Source organism: Tachypleus tridentatus, chromosome 5, assembly GCF_004210375.1.
Source record: "Tachypleus tridentatus isolate NWPU-2018 chromosome 5, ASM421037v1, whole genome shotgun sequence".
NCBI classification, from domain to species: Eukaryota; Metazoa; Arthropoda; class Merostomata; order Xiphosura; family Limulidae; genus Tachypleus; species Tachypleus tridentatus.
In genome coordinates this window covers 20,052,413-20,080,377 of record NC_134829.1, presented here as the reverse complement: position 1 = coordinate 20,080,377, position 27,965 = coordinate 20,052,413, and the positions used below count along the sequence as shown (strand labels likewise).

Here is a 27,965-nt window from a genome sequence, read left to right as displayed (position 1 = left end):
ATCAAAACCCGGTTTCTAGCATTGCAATTCCACGGATATACCGCTGTACCACTTGGAAAGCAATACCACCTGAAAATGCCACAGTAATTAAATGACTGTGCATGACAATTAGAAACAAGAGTAATTTAAGTACCCACAGCACACAAAAAATTACAAACTTATATTGTCTTCTAAACAAACCTCATTTGTGTGAAAGAGCACAAAAGTATATGTTTGAATGAAATCCACAGCACAAATAACTTATTGCGCTGGTAAGTCAGAAATAAATTTTAAACTAAAGGACATTAATTTTCGTTGCTTAATTTAAAGTAACACTACAAGATTATGGCTCAACGGTTTTTTAATTGTATATTTTAGCAGTAGTTGAATAAATAACATGATTTTTTTTTTTTTTTTTTTACACACATAAGACTAAGATGGCGCCTGACAGTTTTCTCGCGCAAAAACTTAATATTGTGAGAGGTTGAAGAGAAGAAAGTTATTGAGGGTGAGAGTAATTTGTAACTTGTTCAAACTAAACTAAGGAGCTTTATTTTATGAAATTTAAGGAATAAGTTTGTAGCTTTTAGTGAAGCATTTTTTCAACATGTTTCACTGGCTGAATATGTAAACATTAAGAGTTAAGTTTTTCTTTAAATATATATATATATAATTTAATAAGGGTAAGCAAAATGCCGCTAGTAGCATTACCACTACTAATAATCAGCACTTGTAAAGTACTAGTAGTAAGTTAGGATGTGAATACACAATAGGGCCTTTGTGCTTTGACGTATGGTGACGTTAACGAAACTTGTATTACTTACTATTTTAAGCTGACTATGTTATTAAGTTTTACTTTTTCGTCAGTTTTTATTGATGAATATTCAAACTTCAATCGATATTTCTTACCACGAATAACTGTTAGACTTAGAGTGAAACACTTGATGAACAAAATTATCACATTAACAGCATTTTTGAATAAAGTTTAGAAAAATTGGATATTCAACGTAGTTTCACTCGAGTAAAATTGTACTTTACTAATCTTATAACAGTCTTTGACTTATGTTGATGGTATAGATTTGGATTTTCTTGATTTTCTGAAAGCATATAATAATATGTTGGATAAAAGGCTTAAAAATATTAGTTCAATGGGCATGTAATTTGAAGGTAATTCGGTTTATTGGATCACAAGATGACAAGAGGGAAAGTAATGGAGGGTTGTAAATGGAGCTTAGTGAAGCTGGATTGATGTCATACGTGGGATATCTCCAACTCAATGTTAGGACCTTTGTCCTTTTTTATCTGTTGAAATGACAGATAAATATCAATATATTGCTTAGATTTTTGTATGATATTACTGTATGTATTAGGTCACATGTTCACAGATTTGAGAATGTTAAGGTGGGTGAATAGCTGGCATATGGTTTTAAATTTTTGTTTGCAATAAATGTAAGGAAATGCATATGGGTCATCATAACGATTATAAGGTAAGTCCATTTATAGTACCCTCAATAACAGTGTTATGAAAGTAAAAGATATTGGTGTGTTTTGGTTGATTAGTCATTTAAGCCTTAAAAGCAATGTGGAAGGAGTACTTTTGGTTGCATTTACAAAAATATTGAAGGTAGGTCACTGATTTGGCCTAATTTGGAGCATTATGTTTAGTCTTGGATTCTTTACCATAACATTGAGAAGGACATTGAAAGTTGTTGGAATGTGTTCAAAGGAGGGCTGTTAGGATGATACCTGGCATAGAAATGGGAAGGACAGGTTATGATTTTTAAACTTGTTCTCTCTTTAAAGAAAGAAGAGGTAGATGGGACCTGACTAAAATGTTGAAAATTAATAGTATTGATGCATCATTTTTTTGCATATTTAATATTAAGAATGGTAGAACAAAGGGACACAAATACAAGTTTTTGCAGAGCTAGACAGGAAATATGTTCAACTTAAGGAGTTTTACCTTTCTAACATGGAGTTTGCCTTTGGAAAGGATTTTCAAAGGTGGTAGATGTAGTAAATTTAAAGGAATAAGGGAAAGCACTATGAATCAATACATGAGTGAACAGGTCTGTATTTGAGTTGTTTTCTTAAATGATTTGGACAATTAGCTGCTTATTGTCCCTAAATGTTATGTCAATATTACTTTATTACTATTGGACCCTGGTGGAGGCCCAGCATAGCTAGGTGGTTAAGGCACTCAACTTGTAATCCGAGGATTGTGGGTTCGAATCCCCCTCACATCAAACATGCTTGCCCTTTCAGCCATGGGAGCATTATAATGTGACAGTCAATCTCACTGTTTATTGGTAAAAGAGTAGCCCAAGAGTTGGTGGTGGGTGGTGATGACTATCTGTCTTCCCTCTAGGCTTACACTGCTAAATTAGGGATGTGTAGCTTTGCTCGAAATTCAGAACAAACCAAATCACTGGTGGGACATCAGTAAGTCTACAGATTTGCATCATTACATTCAGGGGTTTAATACCCTTGATGAACACAGCAGATAGTATGATGTGGCTTTATTATAAACATGCACTTACATACTAGTACTATTAAAAATGGAAAGATAATTGATTTTTTGTAGTTGAAGTCAAATATAATTAATGAAATGTGTATTTTATTGTATACACTTAAATATTTACAAACCTTATAGTTAGTTTTCCTTGATTTTTTTTCTTGCTATTGATGCTAATGTTAAAGTACATTTTCAGAGCTGAATGTTTGATAATTAATTACCCAGTATAGACGTATTGATTTCATATTAGGTAAAGAAAACAGAGGGTAGGAGCAATAACTGAAATCAGTCAGTGCAAAAATATGTAACATTTTATTATTTATATAAAGAGGCTAGTAAGGAGATAAATGTTTATTCAAAAGTATGTGAAAGAAGAAATTATTTAGTAAAGAAATCAAGCTAGAAGGAATGCTTAAAGGAATCATGAATCAGGATGTAGTACAGACATTATAGTACAATCAGAATATGTTTAAAAACTCATGCAACAGATTGTTTAACTTTGTGCTATAATTCTAATGTTATAAATATAACTAAGAAATTAATTAATTTGAGGCTTTAGTTGGGATATAGTACTTCACTGTTATTAAGGATTATTGAAACATGCAGTTTGACCTGGAAAAATGCTCATGTTAGAAATACTTTAATTAAAAATACCTTGGGTGTGAAAAAAATGAGTGGTCAAAAAAAAAGGATTTAGTGTACAATTTAAAGGAATAAAATCAAAATTGATGGCTACACTTATAACATTGATAAGAATTTCAACAAATATTTGTATTTACTGTAAAGTTTTTATCAGTGCTATAAGTGTAGCCACCAGTTTGGTCATCAGTTTTAATTTCATTCCATTAAACCTTCCTTTTGCAATGGGGCAAGTATAATATACACAAGTTTGTCTACATATTTGCCCATGTTGAGTATTTGCACTGTAACTTTTGATATAGCATCTTTGGTAGATTTTCATAAAGATTACAAGTATTTTGTATCAAAAAATAAGATTTTTTAATGAAACATTTTTACTAAAGATTTGTTTGTGAAAATAGTCTGTTTTATTACTAGTCTGTGTGCAATGTGATTTTATGTTATGAATATAAAACTATTTGTCATCCCAAAAATCTTGGATATTATTTGGGTAATCTTGAAAACCTAAATACATTTCAGATGTTTGTTTTTGGTAGGAACTTATATTTTTTATTTTCTATACTCTAACTATGTGGATTCTGCCAATCAACCCCATAACCATCATTAAACAATTAGGAAATATAAATTATGCATTTTTCATGCTAGAATGACTACATATAACACAAAAGTACAAATATTTAGTCTAAGTGGGTTAAGTCTCATAGTGCTATATATATATATTATTATTTTTTATTATATTGACTTTCCATTCATGCCTAGCTAACTTTACATAACTTGTTCAATGTAGTGCATGTGCACTCATGTTATGTATCCAGTAATATAAAATTTTCCCTTTTTTGTCTTTGTTTTAGTGGACTAGTATTTTGCAATATACAGTCACATTTCTATTATTACACAATATATATATGTATGTGTGTGTGTAGATTATTACTATTTAGAAATAAGTTACTAAATTTATTTTTCTTAAAGAAAAGTATACTAAGTCAATAAATAAACCTTATTTGTTGCTGGATGTAGGTTGCTAAGCTTTTTAAAATTTCACATGTGAAGGATATTAAATAAAATTTTTTTGGTTTTATTTATGCAGTTGAATAACCAAAAATTCATAAATAACTACATTGATACCATAGAATTCCACTATAATTTATTTAGCTTAGTAGCTAAGATATGTTTAGATTTTAAAAAATAATAAACTTAGAGCAGACTAAAGACACAACCTACCTCCATGAAAACTTTGAAAGAATTAGGTAGTCTTTTCACAGATTAAAATGAAAACCACTAGGGGGACATTCTAATCTGTTGGTTATTCACATGTCGTATATAGAACAAAGTGTATGTGAGGGACCATTTTCAAAAAATGGAGAGAGGTGAACAGGGCCACTGTTTTGAAACTGTACATAAACCATATCTCAACAAAATAAAATATGAAGTTCTTATTTTCTATTCTAGCTCATCAGCATTAATAACTGGAGTTCCTAATTTGTATGAAATTATAGACCTAGTGTTTTGACATCAGAGACATCTAATTTTAAACAGTGCTGCATTCAACATGTTACGGGGCTCACTAAAATCCGTGTTTAGGTGTTTTCTTTTAATATTCACTTTTACATTAACTCATATGTGAGATTAAAGTTTGAATTATAATCTACAATTTGATTCCCAAATTATTGCCATAAATTCATGAAGTAGTAGTTCAATACAGTTTTAAATGCAAGTCAGTAAACATGATCACATGGCCTTTTGCTTGTGATCCATTGTGAAAGGGATAAGCTACATCCTGAATCCTTTTTTAGCTACACCTTTTTTATGCATAAGGTGTGTTTGATTAGACAATTTTTTTGTAAATATGTACCAACAAACCACAGAAAATAAAGTGACACTTGACAGTAACAAAATTAGCTTTAGGATCATGATCCTGTTTACTTTACAGAACTAATCAGACCCTTTAAAATGTATGGTGGTAGTTTTTCTTTAAAACAGTGTTAACAGCTTCCTTTATACTAACACCATGGAATTACAATTAAAAGTTTCTTGTGATCATCATTAAGTGATAAGTTTATTTTAAAATGATGTCTTTATTTTTAGTTTAATACAGAAATCTTCCCTCCTTGTGACTTTTAGAATTCACATTTATGGTTGTTGTTGTTAACTTTTCTTTCTTTTACTATAGATAACCTAATGTCATTATGTGGGAAGAGCACTTTGATGTTTTCTATGAGAAAACAATAGATGACCTTGGTGATTCTAGCCATAAAGAAACAATCTGTGAAATGACAAAACTTAATCAGTCTGATGAACCTTTTAAACCTGTTACATGTGAAAAAGTTTCAAGTAGTTTGCATCAACAAGGATCTTCAGAAAATCACACTAGTGCCTTTAAAGCTCAGGACAATAGCACTTATAACCAAGAACCTTTAATTTTATGCAGATCCCAAGCTTCTGTACCGATTGTTGATATGGATGAGTCAGCTGTATTTTCCACAAATGATGTTAGAAATGAAAGTTTACATTTGGATGCAGAGAGAAGCTGTTGTGATGAAGATTGCAGCATTGATATTTATGAGGATTTGGTATCAGATAATTCTTTTGAGTTAAAAGAGAATGGGGAGGAAAGGACAAACATCTCAAACCATGCAGGGTTTATTAATACAATTTCTAACTTGAAACCAGATTTCGAGGATACTAATAACTCATGTAGTATTGAAACTCCTATAATATCTTTAAATGAAAAAGAAACTGAGCCTACTCATAATGAGTGTAATTCTCAGGAAAGTTTGGATGAAGGCATTAGTAATAAAGTTTTAAGTACCATTGTACATGAAAGTGCATCACAATCTAATATCAGCAAGGAAGAAAATTTAGATTTACAGAAAGCCCATCATAATGAAAACTTTTCAGAGAACTTGTTTAATCCAGTTCTTAAATCTGAAACTTTCCTCACATCTGAAAATGGAAGAGCTACCATAGCTTTGAAGCCAGGAATCACTGAAGTTGATTATGAAAGGCTTGAAAGAAAGAAGAATGAGAATTTAGGTGACAGTGAAGAAAGTTTAACAGGTGGCTTGGACCTTTACTGTGATCTTTTTGCTGGAGAATTGGTAGAAAAACAAATAGCAGAAAGAAAGGTCAGTAAAGACTTTTATTGTCATGTTTTTGCTGTAATAAAATAATTGGTAAACCATTTTAGAAAAGACTTCAAATCATCTGTAGATTTTGAACTCTATTTAATTGAATAGTTTTCTTTAACTATTCTAATATTTAGAGGAAAAATTAAATCTTAACATTTTAGCTTATGTTCTTTAATTAAATTAGTTTTCATTATAATAATTCTTTTTTTGGACATCTTCAGAATGTGAATATACTTCTTACAGTATATGGATCAACAATTTTTTTTAAAATTAGACCTTAATCTTGTACTAGTATCAACGAAAAGTCTTGCCATAACATATTAACTTTTTCAAGGATACTGGTTATGTGGATGGTGAAAAGGCTCTTGGCTTAGCTGTGGATAAAGTCACTAATCCATTAAGGCAGTGATCTGTTACCATTAGAACTAATAATGTATTTACAGACATTGATTGCAATTGAAAAGAGCTAATTACTTTTCCGTACAACAGAACAAGGAACCGTTTGGTCCCTTAAGATTGTAATTACATGCTCTTCTTTTCTAAAAATAAAATTTTAATCTACCCTTTATTTTTTAAGAAGCTATTCATTTGTTTCATGAAAGTTTTTTAAAGTGTAACTTTTTACTGTTGCAACTCATTCCATATGTTAATAACCTTATTAGGAAAATAAAATAGTCTTAATTGAATTTACCCTGTTGTTGTTTTTGTTTTCAGATTTTAAAGTTTGCAATATTATTTGGGATATTAATAGGTCTTTGTTTTATATTCTGTAAGTAATTGGACAAGAAGATACAATTTTATAGTTTGGAAAAGCATATTAGACTTCAGTAAAGACAATTTTTCTAACCTGATGGTTTGCTGATGGAATGAACTACCATTGATAGTATTGATTATCAGCATTTTACAAGAATTTAAAGGTGATTTAGAGTTGGTGAGAAAATAAAAGGGGGATTTTAATTTTTACTTTTATTCAAGAATAGGTGCAGAAGAAAACCTTGAAGGACCAAACTGTCCCTTAGCATGATGTTTTGGGATAATATGGGACCTGTTGATCCATCTCAGCTGCTCTATCCTCTTAAGTAAACTAAACAAATATTTATAAAAAATAAAGTTTAAAGCCAGCCTTTATCATTCATGTACTTATCAAGCATTATCTTAAATTTACTGCTTCTTCAACATCCAAAGGCCATCATGTTAGAAACATGAAACTTTCTTAACTGCAGATCACTCCTACCCTGCCAAAAATTTTGTCTCCTAGTTCTACTATTCTCTCTGTTAAATATGAAAAAATATAATGTATCAACACTATCAATTCCCTTTACAATCTTAAACACCTCAGTCAGATTCTCCCTAATCTTTTTTTTTTTTTTTCAAGAGAAAGCAATTTAAGAGATTTTAGTTTCTCTCATATGACAACCCTTTCACCTGAAGCATCTTTCTAGTAAGCTTTCTCTGAACCCTTTCCAGTGATCCAATGTCTTCTCTTAGGTAAGGAGCTCAAGGCTGAACATAATATTTCAAATGTGACCTAACCACTGACCTGTACAATGAAATTATAACATCTTTAGACTTGTATTCAGTATTTCTGTAGAAGAAACCTAAAATCCTATTTGCCCTACCTCTAGCAACTGCACACTGCTTGGATGGCTTTAGAGACTGATCACCTATTGTACCAAAATCCCTTTCTTTCATAACACTATTAAGGTTATTCCCATCCACATTATACTTACAATTCAAATTATGATAATCCACATGCATTTATTACAATTAAAACTCATCACCATTTATTTGCCCAATTTAGTAAATAATCTAAATCCTTTTGTAAATCAGCAGCATCTTCTTCACAGTTAGCAACATCCAAGACCTTAATATCTTCATAGTTATGTAATTTATTGACTGTTACTTCATTTATGTCATTGATGTAAATCCAAAAGAGCAAAAATTGTAAAACTTAGTTATGAGTTTTCCAACTTGTTATATTAATCCAGTTTGACTGAATTCCATTTACAACAACATTCTGATTTCTTCCAATTTGCTGACTAATCCTCCACAACTGTAGAGATAATTTTTTTACAAGCCTTAAACTGTGTTAACCTGAAGATGACCTAAGAAAGTCAGAACTTTGTTCTCTGCTCTATTGTGGTAAAAGAGTTAATACCCTAAGATACATTTTTACTTTAAGTGGGCTTCTTGTCATCATGAGGAGGGGGGATACTGTTTCCTTTATTAACGGAAAGAAAAATCATTCCCCTGTTAATCCTTTTGTGATAGTATCCCTTTAAATACATTTCTGGAGAAGTTACTGAGTTACATTTAAAACTTTAATTAAACAACTGTACTGTCAATATGTGTGGATGAATATAACATGATAATGTATATTATGATTTAAAGTTTTGTATTGTTACATGACCAAAGAGCTATGATAAATCTCAACTTTCACATATCTTGACTCATATAATGCCAGTCTTGTAGTTGTATGTTAGACAGTTAAGTGTGTTAACCTACCTATTGACATTTAAACTTCTAAATCCTCTAGTTGAATGGAGTAGAAACAGCTAATAAATTTTGGCAAACCCTGATGGGTGCCATGCCCATCTTTAATAGTTTTCCTTCTTCTAAAATATGTATTTTAAAGCTACATTAATCTTTTCAGCAGTCTACTTTTTTTGTAAAAAAATTAAAAACTTCTTAGGTAACTTAAATAAAATTAAAAGCTTTACAAGATTAGTAGATGAAGAAGATAAGTTTACAGCTGTGTGTTTGTTTACTCTGAGCTCTACCAGAAACATCCAAATGGGCTTCCCATGATGATTTATTGCTTTTCATGCATAATTGGTTATCACTATAGCTAGTGTAAGGATAGAAAAGAAATTTCACTGTTGCCTGGATAGAGAAAATAAATGGCAAAATATGAAGTTTTATCAAAAATCTATATACATTCATTGAGGAGATTATAAGAGCTATACAAATGAATAGGAAACCTGAAAGACAAAAAGAAGAATTTTTATTCTTAGCATGAAAATCTTCTTTACATTATGCTAAGGTTTCATAAGTTGAAAGACAGAATATAAATAAAATACTATATCTAAAAATTGATCTTATGTATACAACAGACTTGCAATGTTTATTACAAGTCTGATAAATTTCATAAAGATTCATTTACTACATTCAGAGTTATGTATAATATCATGGTTACAAGATTGTTAAAATTGACTGAAACCATATACATAAAGTTAATATCAGCAAATTTAGTTAATTGTCTGACAGTTTTTTTTTTATTATTAAACATTAATTTCAAGGAAAAATAGCAAATTTTAGACCACTGATCTCTGAGGTATTCAACTTGTGATAAATTAATCTAGTCTACTGAATATCATTTACAGAAACCTTCTATTTTTTTCTCTTCAGGCATTTTTCCATCTAGTGAGCATACCTATGTATCACACTTGTAGAGGTCATATTTTTGACAAGCCTTTAATATGGCACCTTATCAAATGCTTTCTGAAAATTCATATATACTAAATCAACATCTCTACCTTCATGCAGCAACCTAATCTTGTCAGAGAACATCAAATGGTTAGTAAAATCAGAATTTTCCATTGTGATATTATTTGACTATCTAAAAAAGTTTAAAACCTCAGTGAATGACTGCAAAGCATGTTTTCTTAGACTTTGAAAAAGTATTTCCCACAACTGATGCAAGTCTAATGAACCTATAATTATATTTATAATTTTTATCACCTCCTTTAAAAATAGGAATAATATTAGCTACCTTCCAGCTCTCTGGCACCTGCACACTAATAAAAAAGTTGCAACAAATAGTAGCAAGTAACTTGTATATTTTTGTCCTTAACCTCCTTCAAAATTCCTTTGAAGTGTGTTCTAGAAGCCTTTTCATTTTCTGAACTTTTTAATGTTTTTGGAAAACCTTAGAAGTAAAGTGATTATCTTGTTCATCAGTCATGGTTCTCTTTAGAAACTGTTCAAAATGAGAAATACCACTTAAATCTGTTTTATAGAAAGCTGAGTAATAATAATTCAGTAATCTAGCTATCTCATAGTCATCAGAACATAGATCATGCATCTATACCAACATCTTGCTTACCTTCATTGTATTTAAAATAAATTTTTATTATTAATGTTTATATTTTTAGCCAACTATTCCTTTTTTCCAGTTGCCTAATGTTCTTTGTTACTCTCAGTCTTCTATATTCCTACAGGTAAACTGTCATTGCAGTTAATTTAAACTTCTTAAATATGTAATGCTTTTCTTCAGTTTTATTCCCTCTGCTTTTAGTGAGCATAATATGATAAAGCATGTTTTTTGCAAGACTTGGATAAAATCAGGATGATCAAGCATAGTGGAATTTGCTTTCTGACTTGTCTTGTTATAACAATATGATACCAGTTAAAGCTTTTTTCATTTATTATAATCTATACATGAACTTCCATTGAAGTGGAAGCTATATAAAAAAAAAATTTATTGCTAAACAAAATGCTATGTGGGGCTAGTTACTGAACTTGAAAAAAGGAAACTAATGAAGATAGAGATATAAATGGATGTATAACTTGATCTGGTTGATGATAACATAAAAGACTAAGCTGTCTCATTTTCACATGAAGAAAAAAAACCCTACAGTAGAATCTCGGTTTTTATCACTGTACTTTTCCTTTATTTAACTTTAGAGTACTACTATTATGACTTTTACAGTAGAGTAACATTTTACAGTTGGAAACTGTTTCTCTTTGTTTTACCAGTGAAGAAGCTGGTCATGTAGGAATATTGTTCTCTATGGAAAGTCAGGATGGCTTTGTCTGCTTATGTGATCATTAGCTACATCAAGTGGTATGTCCATTTCCACCTCTGTCTTGTTGGAATCCTTTTTTAAGTTCAGTAACCAGCCCTACAAACTTCTTTATTTAGTGATAATTTTTTATCCCAATACTTGTTTGTTTACTTCTGTATAAGATAGCTTATGAGGGGTTACTAGGTTATTCAATATGTTCTAAAATTTAAAAAATTTTGCATAGAATAATAACAGTTAGCGAAATTTTACAAAAATTATAGTTACTGCCAGAACTAGGAAGGTGCTAGGATTGTTAGAGAAAGATGATAATTCACCAGTTGAGGTTTAAAAACAGTGATTAGTGAAAATTCCAATAAAACTAAATTTTTATGTAGGTTACAACATCAAATTAGTGCTATTTGGTTCAAAACTACTATGACAACTCCTAGAAAACTTCAAAACACTTAAGATTTTGCTTAAACAATTCTGAAGTAAACCAAAAACCAGAATTAGTAATTAAAATAATTTTTGTGAAATGAAATAAAGCTTTTTTTATTTAGTAAATTCCAACTTTGAAGTTTTTTTATTCTTTTGATTTCTGTTGATCAACTAGACTTATGACTAAACATATTGTGTGTGTATTAATATATTTTTACAAATTTTTGTTTGATAGTACAATTCATGTTTGCCCACTCTTTTTTGGCTTATCCCAGCATAGATAGTTCTTTCTGTATACATTTAGATTCCTTTTACCATTTACTCGTAAGATTATCTGAATGTAAGTTATCTTTTTATTTTTTTAGCCATGTTTGGTATTGTGTAATATATTCGACTTGTATGTTCTCTATGTATCTGCAGATTAAGCTAAAAACATCTCCGTTTTCTTTGTGCAAGCTACATCAGTATATTTATAAATTTTCCAAGAACTGTATGCATAAAGGCCATGTTGTTTGAAGGATGCAGAATGATATTAAAGAACATTTTTTTTGCCAAGATCTAATGTAAAACATGGAAATGTAGTTGATGGAGTCTATATATGCTGTATTTGATGGTTCTTCCAACAGTCCAAACTATATGTAAAACTTTTTTTTTTGAATATAGGAATTTGTATAAGTTACAGTTTCTGTTAGCAGACATATAATTGACATACAAAATATATTTCTTAAAACGTTTATGAAAAAAGTAAAAGTACATGTACGTAACATGTGGCAGTATTGGATAGTCATTGGAATTGGACTTGAAATTCATTTACAATAGATTTGTATTAAATCCAGGTATACAGTGGTGAGTATAGTACACAAGTGACTAGCAAAGTAAAGTTTACAGTTAGAATAAAGAATTGACTTGGAGACAGATTCAAAGTACAACAGCACTTTAATGCAGTATTTTAAGATACTCAGCTATGCCAAAATTACTGAAAGTATCTTGGAATATGTTATTATTAAAACTATTAAATGTTTCAAATTGTACTGGTAATTGTTCTTTGATTAAACTTTCTACAACATCCAGTCAACTACTTAACACTACCAATAAATTATCAATATAAATATTAAATGAAATCTGCTAAGACAAATCTTTATTAATTCATCATATATTCAAGTTTTAACTGTTATTCAATTGTAAGAGAAATATTGTAATAGCTACTTACATAGAGCCAGAGCAAGGAGCATTGGCAACTCTCATCATTATTTCACGCATGGTTAGCTGACATTTTCAACTACAACAGGGTAGTCTGCTATACTTTGGCCATAAGGCTAACTTTTAGCCTAAAAATGCCAGTTTTTAAACAGATTTCTTTTATGTTTTTATGACTTGCCAAATAGTATATACATTTAATTTGCAAGTTCAAGTAGATCTAACATTTAATTGGATGATTTTTGAATATTGCAGACTCATTGTATTCTCAAAATCATAAAATAGAATTACTTCAATAATTGGTCAGTTTTAAATATAGTAAATTGGCAGCCTGTTTGCACATATCCTTCCTCATCTTCTTAACATTGATCTTGCATCAAAGTTCCAAGAAACATTTTTTGGAAGTTGTGTCCAAGTGAATGTAAAATTTTATCTCAGCTTCCTCACTATTATTATCTGGACTACATCTTAGTTTATACAGGGTGTTCAGAAAGTCACTGTGCACTTATATATTTATTAACAGACATGTTTCAATATAGAATACAGAAGGTAAATATGAATCACAATTATAAACAATGTTGAAAGTGATCCCCGTTGGCATCAATACAGGCTTGGATCCTTCTTATTTTGTTTCTAAGCATCACTGTCAGTTGCTGGCTTGAAATAGACTGAGTAAATGCTGTTATCGCTGCTTTCAAAACTGCACAGTGACTTTCCGAACACCCTGTACTTGACACATATCCTTCCTCATCTTTTTAACATTGATCTTGCATCAAAGTTCCAACTAACTCTTATTTTGGAAGTTGTGTTCAAGTTAATGTAAAATTTTATCTCAGCTTCCTCACTGTTATCATCTGGACGACATCTTGGTATATACTTGACACATATCCTTCCTTTCGTAGTCAATCATTAATGTTTAACTTCTTATATGCATTCATAAGCTGTGCTCAGTTTTTCTCCATATTGTATCTTCATATATTATACATGAAATTTCATGAAATTATAATTTGTTTTCTTGAAGCATTTAAATATAGTGTAAAATATCTCAGATGCTTGTGTGTATTTCATCATATTATTATGTAAATATTGTTTTTGAATTTTGCACAAAGCTACTCGAGGGCTATCTGTGCTAGTCATCACCACCCACCGCCAACTCTTGGACTACTCTTTTACCAAAGAATAGTGGGATTGACCGTCACATTATAACGCCCCCACGGCTGGGAGGGCGAGCATGTTTAGCGTGACTCGGGCGCGAACATGCGACCCTCAGATTACGAAGCGCACGCCTTAACGGGCTTGGCCATGCCAGGCCATTATGTAAATATAATAAGCTTAAGCCTTGGAAGTCCAAATTCAGACTTGTTCTTTGAGAAGTGTATTCTGTTGGAATTTCAAACTTGTAGAATGGTTTATCCAGTAATGTTGTGTGTTTAGTTAGTTTGAATTAAAGTTTATTAGATTGATTTATGTGATGAGTATTAGTAAGTGAGGTATGACCCTGTTAAGTAGCCTTTTGTCACATTATGTTTCTGATGTTCTTTTATTTCATTATCTTGTTTCTCATTAACTGAACAAATTTTAGTTGATGTGATCATAAAAACAGGCAATAGTAGAATTAGAGTAGAATTTGATAACTGATGAATCTTCAGCCTCCTTCATTCATTTGATTCAAATAATTTAATTGTGTTAGACTTGGATAGTTGTAAAAATTTCTTTTATGACTTTAATTGATGCTTATAAGTAACCAAGCATTGACATTTGATTAGAATTACCAAGTTATAATTCAATAAATAAAAGAAGAATGCATAAAACTTTTAAGCCTAAAATCTTAATGAACAGCTCTATATTTTAGAGTTATAAGAACATCTATCTGTATAAGATGTGTCTGTACTACTGTTGTGTTTTTTCACATGCTTGCTCTTTCTAGTTATCTGAACAATATGATCAACTCCTTCAAGAAAACAAGAAGATATCAGATGAAATTGATCTTTTGAAAACAGACAAGCAGAATTTGCAAAGGCAGAACCTGATCCTTAAGAAAAACATTTCCTCTCTTTTCAAAACAGCTAAAGAAGAAATAGCTCGAAAGAACAGTGAAATTCATGATCTGAGAGAAAAGTAAGTACTCCTGGACAAAAGAAAGAGGAACTATTTATTTATTAAAAAAAAAAAAGGTAGAATAATTGTTAAGCAATACTGTTAGGTTTATCCTTAAATAGCATCTTAAAAACTGTATAATCTGAATTTAAAAGAAATACAGACTGTGCAAGACGATGCATTAATTAAATATCTAATAATTGTGTGCTATGAAGTCCACAGTTTATAAACTGTTATTTTGTAAAGTGTTGCATTAATGTTCAGGGTAAATAAGTTTAACTTATTAAAGTGAATCATATTTTGTTGTTTACAGTTTATCATGCAAATTGAATTCATTTGTACATGTTTGTTCCACAAAATATTTTAAAAGGTTGACAAGAATAGCTGAAATTCTTATACTTGTGTAGATCTATCGTAAAATACAATATTGCCCCAAAAAAACTGTAACTATAACTTTTGAGTTCGTATTTCTTGGTACAGACTGATGATTTTTACATTGAAATCTAACCAGAAACAGCTATCATACTATATATTGAACTTGGATTTCCTTTAAGCAGATCAAAGTTGTGGCATATGTCTGTCTATCTGGTGTATGCTAACTTCTGCCATGGTCCCAAAATTAGAAAGGTGCTAAATGGTCTAGTCCTATAAAAATTTTAACTTTAAGGTTAAAAAGTATGAATTAGAAGAAAAAGAACTTCATTTTCTGGTACTTCATTAATATCAAGTCTTTCCAAAACAAGTAAAAATAATAATTCTCTCTGTGTTTCAACAATTTTGATCTCAAAGATAGTTTAGAAGTAATATTTGTCATTTCTTGATATTTATTTAGTTTAATTAATTCACAAAGAAAAATTTAAAATCATTCAAATTCTCGTTTTTTTAACAGCTATGAAGAATTTTGTCTATAACCAACACTGATTTTATAGAATTTGTCTGTTTGTCACACAGAGCTTTATATTTGCATGTAGAAATAATCATCCCTTAAGAATATAACTTTTCTTTCCCTTTCAGTGGTTTTATTAGTAAAACCTTTCATTTATACCCTTTGTGAATTTGCAGCTTATGATCAGAACAATTACTTATGAAGCTCACTTATGAAAATGATGACATCTAATAGCTATAGCAAAGTTTAAATACTATTTGATAAATCACATTAAATAAAGTGGTGTGAGAAATAATTATGGTTTATAATAGGAAAGTGACTTGAAGTAGCATGTAATGAACAGTTTAAAAAATGTAGAAATGAACCAGAGAGCTCTGAAGAATTTATAACTTATTTAAATGCTGTTTTTATTTTTAATGTTTGTGTGTTGTTTTATCTATAAATATTTTTCTATGAGAAGATATAAAGTAAGCTTAGAAAGGTGTAGTGAATATTTTTAGGTAATGGTAAAATATTCCAATGGCTAAAATTCTTGATTATTAAATATTATTGTTAAGTTTATTATATTCAAACATTATGTCAATAAAATAATTCAAACAAAAATATTATCTAGCCTGACTGAGGTAACGGTGACTTTAAAACAACATTTTGGAAATTTAAATCCTAAAAATTATAGAAAATCTAAATCGAACTATTTGATTTTGTAAAGTTAAAAATAGGTGCGTTTACTGTGTTTGTTTAAAAGTTCATACAATGTAGTTGGGTATTTCCACTGTGAGGAAGAAAAAAACATGACCCTTTCATGACCATGTCATTACATTTGTTGACTTGCATTCAAATTGTAGAATATAATTCAAACTTTAATATTATATATGAGATATTTTCTTAATTTAAAAGTAAATATTAAAAGAGCACACCTAAAGAAAGTGTGTAGTAAGTCATATGGTGTGTTTAATGCAACACTGGATAAAATTAGATATTTGTTATATCAAAATACTAGGTTTCATACAGATTAGGAACTAAAATCACCAATACTGACAAGCTTAAAATGAGAACCTTGTATCTTTTTATTTTGATGAGATATGGCTTACGTATTGAATCAAAACACAATGGTGCTGTTCACCTCTTTCTTCAATGTGTGATGTGTGAATAACCAATTGACAGCTTAGAGTGTCCCCCTAGTGGTTTTTTCATCCATTTTAATCTGTGAAAAGGCTTTATAATTCTTTCAAACAAAAATTTCAAGAGGGAGATTGTATGTTTAGTCTACTTGAAGTTTTATATGGTTTTTTAGACCTAAATACATCTAGGTTACTAAGCTTAATAAATTATAGTAGAATTCTGTATTATCAATATAGTTATTTTCTGGTTATTCAACTGTATATATAAAACCTAAGATGAAAAATTTTGTTTGATATCCTCCATGTGCGAAATGTTAAAAGACTAGCAATCTGTCAGGCAGCAACCAAGCTCAAAAGTTGTAGCTAGAAGAGATAATTGTTTGTTTTACTTCTTTACTTATTGTTCTATGTTTCAATAAAAATACGTTTTGTAACTTATTTCAATGTAGTAATCTATATACATGTAAAGTAATTGAAATGTGACTGTAATTACAAAATACTAGTCCATTGTAACACAGCCAGGACAGAGTCACTTTGTAAAGACTAAAGGTCAGGTTTACACCAATGGATACATTAACAAGAGTGCACGTGCACTGTGTTAATGCAACTTGTGTAATGTTAGCTAGGCACGATTGGAAGGTCAGTACGTTAAATAATAATAAATATATAACATAATGGTACTCAAGCTTCATATATTAAACATTTTGGTATTATAATATGTAGCCATTCTGGCACCAAAAAAAAGCATAATCTATATTTATTTTTTAGTATTTTTATGATGGTTATGAGATAAGTCATAGTTAGGGTATAGAAAATAACAAAGTATAAAGTCTTCCTGCAAATAACATTTGAAATGTATTTTTGGAGGTTTCAGAGATTTCTCCAAAAATATATTTGAGATTTTTGGGACCAAAAATAGTGTTTTGATCATAATATGAAATTCCTTTGCACTTGGTCTAGTAATGAAACAGACTTGATATTTTCCTGAACAAATCTTTTGTAAAAAATTTGAATTTTTTATTTACAAAAAAGTTGTAATTTGGTAAAAATGACTAAAAAGTATGCAAATGTGAATATGAACTTGTACCAAGCCCATTGTTAAAGGGTTAAATTAAGAGGTACAGCAGAACCAGCTGGTATGTGTATTAGTGAATGTTTTTTGCTTCATTAATGTTATTTTTTTAAACATATCTATAAATTGTAAAATGTCTGCTACAAATCATATATGAATGAAGTAGTGGGTAGAAACACTACTACCAATTAGTTCATTTATTATGTGACATTAATTCAGGCTCATAGGTAATAAATGTAATCACTGATCTCTGATTAGAATCACCAGTATTATATTATTTTGAAGGTTGACAAGAAAACTTGGAATTCTTGTATGCATATTTATGTATATCTTTAAAAAATATAATGTCACTAAAATACCTGTAGCAAAGTGACTTAAAGTAGCTTCAACAGAAAATGAAGCATCCAGTGAAATGAACCACAGAGATTTGAATAATTTATGATATATTTAGTTGCTCTTTTTCATTTTTGAAAATCATGGTGTGATAAGCTTTATAAATACACAAAGTGATTATTGTAGTTTTCAAGTGCAGGTAGTATGACACTACCTCATGCAATACGTAATAGTGTGGCAGTTTAGTGTTATATCAACCTATAAGTCTGACGTGCTATTGTACCTTTTTTGATTATGCATCTGACAAAAAGGTATTTCATTGGTTGTCTTTCAACATTGTTTCTAGATAACTTGTCGGTGATTTTTTCACCTTGTTTAAATATACTGAAATAAGTTGGGAAAATGTAGCAAAACATTAAACATTGTTCATGCTGTTGTTTTAGAGTGAAAATTAATTGAAAAACATAAAGAACATTTAACATCAATTATGTTGTATTTGCCATATTGTAGCCCTCTAGTGGCTGTTAAGGATTCCATCTTTTTATTCAAATCACAAAATCTAATGGAACTTTCTTATTTGCATCGTTTCTGTTTGTCCATGATTAACTTGTAACAAAATACTTTTTGAATTATATTGCAGATTAGATTTCCTGATATTCAGAAGATTTAGAAATAATCCAAATCATCAAGGAACTGTTAGACTAGTGCCAGAAGTCAAGAACAAAGGATCTCCTCTTCAAGACCAAGGCAAATCTGATTTGTTGATTGGACTTAATTGTAATGGACAGGTGCATATGGAAATAAAAGATTCAAGAAATTGTGATATAAAAAGTGATAGAATTACTGTTAATCATGTTGAAAAACCCAGACATGACCCCAAGAAGGGGAAATCAAGATATAGTTGAGTTTAAAAACCTACACTATGAAAAGAAATCTAAGACTTCCCTTTCTTTCCATAATTACTTTAAAGAAAGGAATGATGAATCCAGGCTTTCAAGTACGGGTAGGGAAGAGAATCTCAGTGATAATAAAGCTTCTATGAAAGATGCATGTGAGGGAAAGCTCTTAAAATCGGACACTTTACCAAAATATAACAGATGTGAAAGTAACTGTGAATTAATTAAAAGAAGTAAGACGGACCGAAAGCTGGCACATGTGACAAGAATCCAGGAAGAGGAGCTTGGAAACAATAGTGAAAGAAAAAATATCAGTAAAACTATAGAAGACGCTTGTTCTGCTACAAAACACAGTGTCTACAAAGACAATAAAAAAGAAAGAGTGAGACTGTATAATGGAACAAGGTCATATTCATGGAGCAGGAATGAAAATATCGTGAAGTCCACAGTGGATGTTGAATGCAAAAATGAAATCCATAGTGAACAAAAAAACAACTCAAGTAGACATTATAGTGACAAAATTCTTCAAAGATACTTGCATAGAAAAGACCACAGGACAATATCTCAAACCTCACCTTCTAAATATAAATCAGGCAGAGATGCATATGTATCTTCTCGGTCATCCTTGACCAGATCAACACAGCGTAAAAGAAAAGCAACTGATACATCTCATTCAAGTAATGAAAGTAAAAAATATGAAAAAAAATTCAAATAAATCAGATGTACATAAGGTTGTGTATAGAAAAAAGTAAAAATAATATTTGAAAATAATGAATATCTTGATTTTGGTGGGAAAAATGAAACTGTTGCATACACTATATTGCAGTTTTGGTTCTGTGGTGAAACATTATGAAACATAAATTAGTGGTTAAGACAAAATGTTAAAACATTGATTGTAAAACCCTAGTGAAGAAGAAAACTTAAGTAAAAATATTCTTTTTTTTTCTTTTCTCAAAAAAAGATATAATGAGATGCCAGGTTAGTGTTTAATTTCAAGATTATTGATTTTATATGAACATTGATGATAAACCCCTATTTTGACTTAGTGAATTTAACATCAGATTCTGTGGTCAGCTAACCTGTAAGGTGAATATTGCTGATATAAGATAAGAAATGTTGTGGTTTATTATATTTTTAGAGTTTTAGAACATATTAGAACAGGCCAGAGAAATTAAGACTTTTGACAATGAGATCTTCATTTTGTTAATGCTACTTTTCATCAATTATGAAACAACTATAAAAATTAATTCAAGCAACATCTTTACAGCAGGACTAGAAATGATATAGTTAGGGTCTTGACTATTATTTTCTTTAGCTACGTTTAGTTATTGCAACCTAGATTAACACAGATACTACCTCATACCATACAACAGTTGAAAAGTTCAGCTGTTCAAGGAAACGATAAGCAACTATTAGATTATGAATACTGTTATTAAGATATGGTTGTAATAGTGATAGGGTTGCCTTTTTCAACTTTTAGAATAATTTTATCTTCATTACTTTTCTGTGATGACAAGAAAACCCACTTGTAGAGAGAATTATATATGTAGAAAACAGCTGGTATGGGTAGAGAAAGCATTATGTAGAGGAGCAAACAATGACTGAAGAAGGTCGAAGAGTTGTTCGCTCCTCTACGTAGCGCTTTCTCTACCCATACCAGCCATTTTTTACAGATATAACTTCATTATTTTTAATACACTTGGTTTTCGTAGGATTTTATGGTAACTCATGATAGAAGAAAACTTTACAGGGGTCACTTTCTTTCTGTGGATATTTTAGAAGAATTAGTTGGGTATCTCATGTCAGAGAATAAGGTTGCTTGATGGTAATTCATTTTGTAATTAGGTTTGTTTTAAAGTACTGTTTCCTATTTCATTTGATAATGACCTGTTCATTCTTTTTAAAGAGTAATACCCTTTCATATTAGCTTTGACAGGTAATCAAGAATAGGCATGTTTTTAGAAGAGGATGCTTTTAACCATTTTTTCTAGATTTTGGGTTAGAATGACAATTTACAACTAGAAAGATTAAAAGACTATTGATGGTTAATGAGTGTTTCTTGAACTTTTGATATATTTTATTTTAGTAGAAAAAAACTTGTTTCTTTAAACAAGAAAGAAACTTTTATTGTGGATGTTGTCATATAAGATAGTCAAAACATTACAATTTGTAGTTTATCTGGATTACATCAGTGGTTTCGTTATTATTTAATTACATTTTAATTTTTTGAAGGTTGATCAGATATTTATACTGAAAGTAAATCACTTATTTTGGGTGTTGTTATTTATAAAACTTAAGTTGTTCACTGATATTTGTTGAGTTTAAGGGTTAATTTGCTCACATTCACATATTTTGAAACATGTCAAAGTTAGGATTATTTTATTGGAAACTTTGAGCTTTTCGAAATAATAGTAGCATCATTATTTCATATGGAGAAAATTGTTGAGTGATATTATATTGATAAATCTATAAAGGTTACACAATAGAGAGAAGGCACTTAGAAAATTGACTTCCTTCAATTTTTGCTGTTATGTGTATGTATTTATGGAAAGATCTCAATTTATAGACTTCAGAATAAGGGATACTTCAACATGAGCTTAGTTGAAAATATTTATTATGTAGTCTGTACTACTCAAATGTTTCAATTTAAGAATGAATCGGTATCTAGTATACAGTAACAGATGAGAATTTGTAAACATAAGTTTGTAAATCCACATAGTGAATAATCAGGAGATGAGAATTACAGTATTTCCCCTTTATAAAAATAAATATAAAAACATGTTAGAGTTTTTTGTAATTTGAGAATTATTCATTTTAATCATAAAAGCTTCTTTAATTTTTCTTTCATTAATATCTGGTAATTAAATACTTGTTCTATGTTTGTGAACAAGAGAAAAGTTTCAGATGTTTTCTTAGCTTAATATCTAATGGTTTTGGTGATACACAAATGTAGGTAGTTGGGCAGTTAGTACATTTAATTTTGTAGACCATCTCATTAGACCATATTTGTTGTACATCTTCCTCAATAAATAATTTCTGTCCCAGTTTCACAACAAACGTAGTGTGTACATTAATATGATTATCTTGCATGATCTTTTCAAGTTGTCAACAACAGAAACTTGGATGTAAATTGCTGTAAGTTTTTTTAAAATCATTTTGAGAATTTTTCTTTAAACTAGTCATTCAATGATAAAATTAATTTCAAATATATAATTAAAAACAAATAAATGCAGGATAATGGGTAAACAGAGAAAAATTCCTTCAAGATTTAGAAATCATATAAAATATATTTTTATTGAAGAAATCTGTAACACTGGTATTCAAGTGGTGTTTTAAAGTTTATTGTAGTCTCTACTTATAATAAAAAAACAACTATCACCAGTTCTAAAACTTGGAAGAAAATGTGTTCATTATGGAGGAAGACATACTAAAGTGTATATATGCTTTTTAAACTAAATTGTTTTAGTTCAGATAATGTATTGAATATTTAAAGTTTTTTTTATGCATTCAGTTTAGACTTTTATTTTAAGTGATTTAACCTGATATTTCTTGTGATGTGAAAATATGCACAGGGAAATAAACTCTTACATATCCAGTTGTTTCAAAGATCATTTATCTTGCATCTTTCATGTAAAACTAAAAGTGTTGTGTTAGTGCAGTTCTACACAATGAACAATATGCACCTTCTCCAATGCAGGGAATTAAACCACATATTTTAGCATTGTAAGTCTATAAAGTTACAACTGAGCCACTAGGAATCTTAATAATGTATCAGTTAAGTCCTATCCTTAACTTTATAGCTTAGAATTCAGATTTTTGGATTTACATGGTGTAAAGTGCTAACAACTCACTGGACAGTTTTGTACCAAATAAAAAGGAATGCTTTGAATAAATGTTCTGGATTGAGGAGGTGATTTTGACTTCATGGGTATTTAAAACAGAAAAAAAAAAGTAAAAAAAATCCACAATTGCAGAAAATAAAAACTTGATAAGATTTTTAATGCTTCAGTTAAGTTTTTACAACAGTGATTAAAATTAAGTTATTCAACTTGATTTTCTATCATATGACAGAAATTTGATTGTTTGCTATTGAATGATGTACAGTAATATAAACAATTTCGGTTAAATACTGTTGTCCATAATCATTGTTTTCTCATTATTTTATTGAACTGCTCTTAAAATTGTAGTGAACAATTATTTAAGAGAAAAATCTATTAAAAATAAAGATGTAAAAATTTCTTTTACACTTAAATTTAAGTGCAATGTGTGTGAATGGAAGAGCTAATACATATTCAGGAATGTAAAAAGACTATTTTATTAAGGTATTTTATTGCTGTAGAAATCATGCTTCAGGTCACACATATCCAACCAAAAATATTTTTTGGTATTTGTATGATTATTATCTGTCTTGAACTCAATATTATTAGAAAATTCTTGTGTAATATAAAATTTGGAGTATGCTTCACGTTAGTAATATATGGTAATAAGTGAGATCTATTTCAAATGTATGTTTTGAAAATGGGATAAGTTTAGCTTCTAGCATGAACATGATAGCTGTTAACTGAAAGTTGTTTAGAGTTTCTGATGTAATTGCATGATTATATAATAAATCAAAGTCTAGATGATACAGGAAAACTTTTACATTGTGTTATATGATTTCTTAAAGTTTTCAGGTTAAGTCAAACAGTTAACTTTTAATACTAGTTAAGTAGAATCAGTACATTAAAATGAGCTTGAACATTCATTTCACTGTGACCTTAACTTTTAGTAGGATGATATGAAGTCGATTCTTTTTATTTATTACCTTAATTAGTACAATAATAAAGTATTGTATGTGGGAAAAGTATTGTTTCAATGCCAGTTTTATCCCATATTATCTACTGTAAACAGAGGAAAGCAGATATATTTTCCTTTTAAGATAATATCAAAAATAGTGAATTCAAAGCCCTGTGATCAGTTTTAAGGATTAAATACTATGTAAACAAGTATGTGAAAACTACAGCTTGGCTTAGCCATTTCAAATGTTATTCAGTTGTTTAATGTGTGAATAGTATTAATAATGGCTATTTTTAACATGGGAAATGTTCTATAGTCTCCTGAGTTGTGAAGTGTTCTTTTTGTTTAATTTTGAACTTAAAATTGAATTTTGAAACCAGGTTGTACAAGAAGCAGATATCCAATAGACTTTCAGTTTTTAACTTGAGTTTGCCTCTGTTGAAGTTGGAAGTGGTTGAAATGTTACATGTACTCTCATGATACATATGAATGCTACACCTTTTCCAATAAAAGTAACACAAATCTTCCAATATTCATGTTTTCTTATTTAAAATCACTGTACAGTAAATATTGTTTATGTCTCTGTGTGTGTATGTGTTTTGGTTAAATGAATGGTGTATTCGCTGAAAATGTTGTAGATAGAAGTATCACTTGACGATGGCCACTGTTGAAGGGTTAAGGAATTGAAAGAATTTGGCTCAAAAAAATTCCCTTAATATTAAGAATAATATTGGGTACAGATGTTGCTCATGACCCACCTAAATTTAGATGATTAATACAACATCAAAATTTGCAAATAATATATATGCAAATGTTTAGTCTCTTGTCCTTAATGTTGTACTGGATTACAAATGATGTAATTTTTTAATATTTGTTATTGTACTGGTTTCATTGCAAATATGCAATACATATGTTCCAGATCAAGCTGATATTATGTCTCTTCAGAGAGATACTGTTTTTATATTTTCTTCTTCCAGACACTTTACAGTTGACTACCATTTCTTTTTTTTCTTGTAACTTGGCAATTTTATACCTTGGTCCATTGTGGGTAGACATATTTTTAAGTTAAACCTTTTTTAAGGATTTTACAGGATAAAAGGTACAACAACCTCAATATATATATTTTAGTCTCCTGTGCAGTCATATTTAAAGTAATCAAGATGAAAATTGGCACAACTATAAATTTTCATGCACTTGATACATTAACCCCTTAACTGCAAAACATGCCATATGGTGTGATTGTAAACTGACAACACACTACATGGTATGCCTTAATTTCTTTTAAGCAACAGCCTGTGGAGTGCACCTAATTGATTACTGTACTGTAGTTTTCAATGCTAAGGGATTAACAGACAGAATTGGATTTGTCTATTTTGAATCTTTAATAGGTTCAGAACCCTCCAAAAGGCTTAATTTTATGGATTTTAATTTATTACTTCACTATATTTTGAATAATTTACTTGGGATTTGGTACATAATTGGTGGACTTAGTCATTTTAATTATAGGGGAAATAAAATGACAAAAACATAATTGCAGGGTTATTTCACAATTAGTCCTCCATGTTTTGCCCAATTTACATGGGATTTGATACAAAGATACTTTTTTTTTTATATTACAGGTCTCATACATTTACTACATAAATGTGGGACATGCTATTTTTGGTCATTGTAGGGGAGGTCAAAAGGTAATTACAATTTTTTAGGTTTTGGTCAAGAAGTGCAGAAGTGTTAAAAAAGTCAAGTGAAGTGAAAAAAGACATTAAAAAGATAGAAAAGAATGTTGTTGACAAAGTACAAAAAACATGAATTATTAAATCCACAGATTAAACCAGCTTCACCTATTTGTGCATTGGTTCAGGAAGTCAAATCTAAATCACTACCTCATTCAAAATATGGAATACGAAGATTCGTTTAGCTGTTACCACTATTGCTATGCAACTTGTTGCTGAAGACTTTCCTGGACTGTTACGTTACAAAATCCCAGGTTGTTAATTAAAGACAGGAAATTACCTCTAGAGATGAAGAAAGAAGAGGGATTGATGTAAACAGCAAGTGAACATAAAAGTTTCAGTAAAAGAGAATTTGTAAATTACCCTTACTGTGGGGAACTTCCGTGTACTTCATACTGTGCAAGTTGTTGTAAGGGAGAGTACATTTTGGGAAGGTACAAAAGAGGTTCAGTTTGAAATCATTTTCAGAGTAAAATGATCAAATAATTAACAAACCATCTATCATGCTGACAATTTGATAGGACAGTTTTGACTACATTACATAACCTTCCAGCTTCGAACCATAACAACTATCAATCATTAGTAGTTACCTTACCCAACAGGTTTGAAGTGACAGATTAGAAAAGAAGTATCCACAGCAAACTTCCAAAACAGAAGGAAGAAGGGACTTTATCCAAACACTTCTCATGAAATAATATATTCCTTCATACATGATTGATGTATGGAGGTCATGACAAATGAGGATAAGAGAGAGGCTGAAGCAAAGTAGTTGTACACTTTTAAAGGAAACATCTAAAGACACTATCTTAAACTTACAAGACTATCATCTTGAATAATGTTGAAAAATCAACTCCCACTGATGATAGTCTAGTAGAACTAAAAAGATAGATTAGACTAATATTTACACAGAATGGAGGTAATAAGCCATAAGACAATAAAGTGTTTCAATGGAAATATCAGGAAATGCAGACAAAAGCTTGTATGGAATAAGAGTTTCTCTCAAAAAATACCAAAAAGGTATAACTGTTATACATGTGAGAAGCGTGGGCATTACAGTTGAGACTACAAAATATCAACTGTTATTAAGCAATGGGAGAACAGAGTTGACAAGATATCAACAAAGGAGGAATTAGTTGGATTAATGAGATGAAGTTCAGCTGCATATACTACATCTATCAGAAACAAGAAGTTCAAGGAGGAAATTCACCCATGAGTCCATGGGATTGTTGTGATATAAAAAGACTGTTTAGTGTACATATTATTAATTAGTTTATTTTGTGAATGAAATAATTTTATGATTATTTAGTTTTATAATCATAACAGAGTTAAAAGAGGAATTATTATTGGAAGTTGTGTTTGTAACTTCATTGATGTAAAGAATATAGCAAACAGACAACTTAGTAATAAACGTACAAAGTGTATGAAATAGCAGACAGACAAAGATGATAGTAAAAAAGAATACAATTATGGCCAAAGAAAATTTCAGCACAAAGTTAACTGCTGTAGAAGTTACAGGCCTAACAATTAACATGAACCTAACATTCAATGTGTTATCAATTAATATTGATTAAATTAATAGTTTTAAGAGAGAGAGGAAGATAGATTATTCTGTCAAAACAAGTTCTAAAATAATTGAATTGGTCTGAGTGTGCTTTGACAAAGGGAACAGACAATTACTCGAAGAGAAGTATGCAAGTGTGGTAACTCAATAACAGTGAATTACAAAATACTAGTGAGATAAGAATAGTGAAAGGTAGTTTGACTTATAAACTGAAATTCTAAAGTAACCAAGTAGGTCTAAGTGAGTTTTCGACAAGAGAATAATGTAGTGTTTATGATATCCCTATGTTCTTTATATTGTAAAGAATGTGTTGCACATATGTTTAACTAGTTCAAATATGTTTAGAATGTGCTGTTCATCTTTGAATGTATCACCAACAAGTTGCAGATACCTACTGTAGAAGAATCCTACACCTAACAACAACACAGTATTATAAAGAAGTATAAGTAAAGGTTTTAACTAGCAATTGGCAAACACAAACTTAATGTCCAACAGGGATTATCAATGGAAAAACCTTGCAGTTTGCTGACTGACTCTGAAGACAAAGAAAGAAGAATTTATGTAAATAGCAAGTGGGCATTTACTTCCAGCAAATGGGAAGTTAGAAGCTACCCTTACTCTAAGAAGCTTCTATGTATTTCACAATATGAGAGTAGTTGATATGAGGAAAAGTACATACTGGGAGCTGATTTTTTTTATGCAAGTTTAATATTTCTTCAAAAACTTTAAAAGTCTAAGACTAGGAAATCCTGTGTATTGCATGGCAATTACTTTCCTAGAAGTTGAATTTCCAGCAGAAATGAAGACAGT

General features: G+C 30.0%; 1 protein-coding gene across 3 annotated transcripts; it reads left to right on the top strand.

The window, feature by feature from the left end:
- The first annotated feature begins 395 nt into the window (after window positions 1-395).
- On the top strand, window positions 396-22,991 carry LOC143250657 (uncharacterized). Of its 3 annotated transcripts, none has more exons than XM_076501520.1 (4): window positions 396-487; window positions 5,304-6,258; window positions 14,611-14,801; window positions 18,833-22,991. In XM_076501520.1, the coding sequence occupies exons 2-4, from the start codon at window positions 5,320-5,322 to the stop codon at window positions 19,095-19,097; spliced, it is 1,395 nt and encodes a 464-aa protein (XP_076357635.1). In that variant the 5' UTR covers window positions 396-487; window positions 5,304-5,319; the 3' UTR covers window positions 19,098-22,991. The 3 variants fall into 3 exon arrangements, with proteins under 3 accessions (XP_076357635.1, XP_076357636.1, XP_076357638.1); XM_076501521.1 differs by having other exon boundaries at window positions 481-619; XM_076501523.1 differs by lacking the exon at window positions 396-487 and adding an exon at window positions 520-662.
- Window positions 22,992-27,965: the final 4,974 nt, after the last annotated feature.

Bases quoted from the DNA above. Each gene is read 5' to 3' on its own strand.
- LOC143250657 (XM_076501520.1), top strand. From the start codon at position 5,320: ATGTGGGAAGAGCACTTTGATGTTTTCTATGAGAAAACAATAGATGAC. The intron at 6,259-14,610 runs GTCAGTAAAGAC...TGCTCTTTCTAG, and splicing joins AACAAATAGCAGAAAGAAAG to TTATCTGAACAATATGATCA. The intron at 14,802-18,832 runs GTAAGTACTCCT...ATTATATTGCAG, and splicing joins ATTCATGATCTGAGAGAAAA to ATTAGATTTCCTGATATTCA.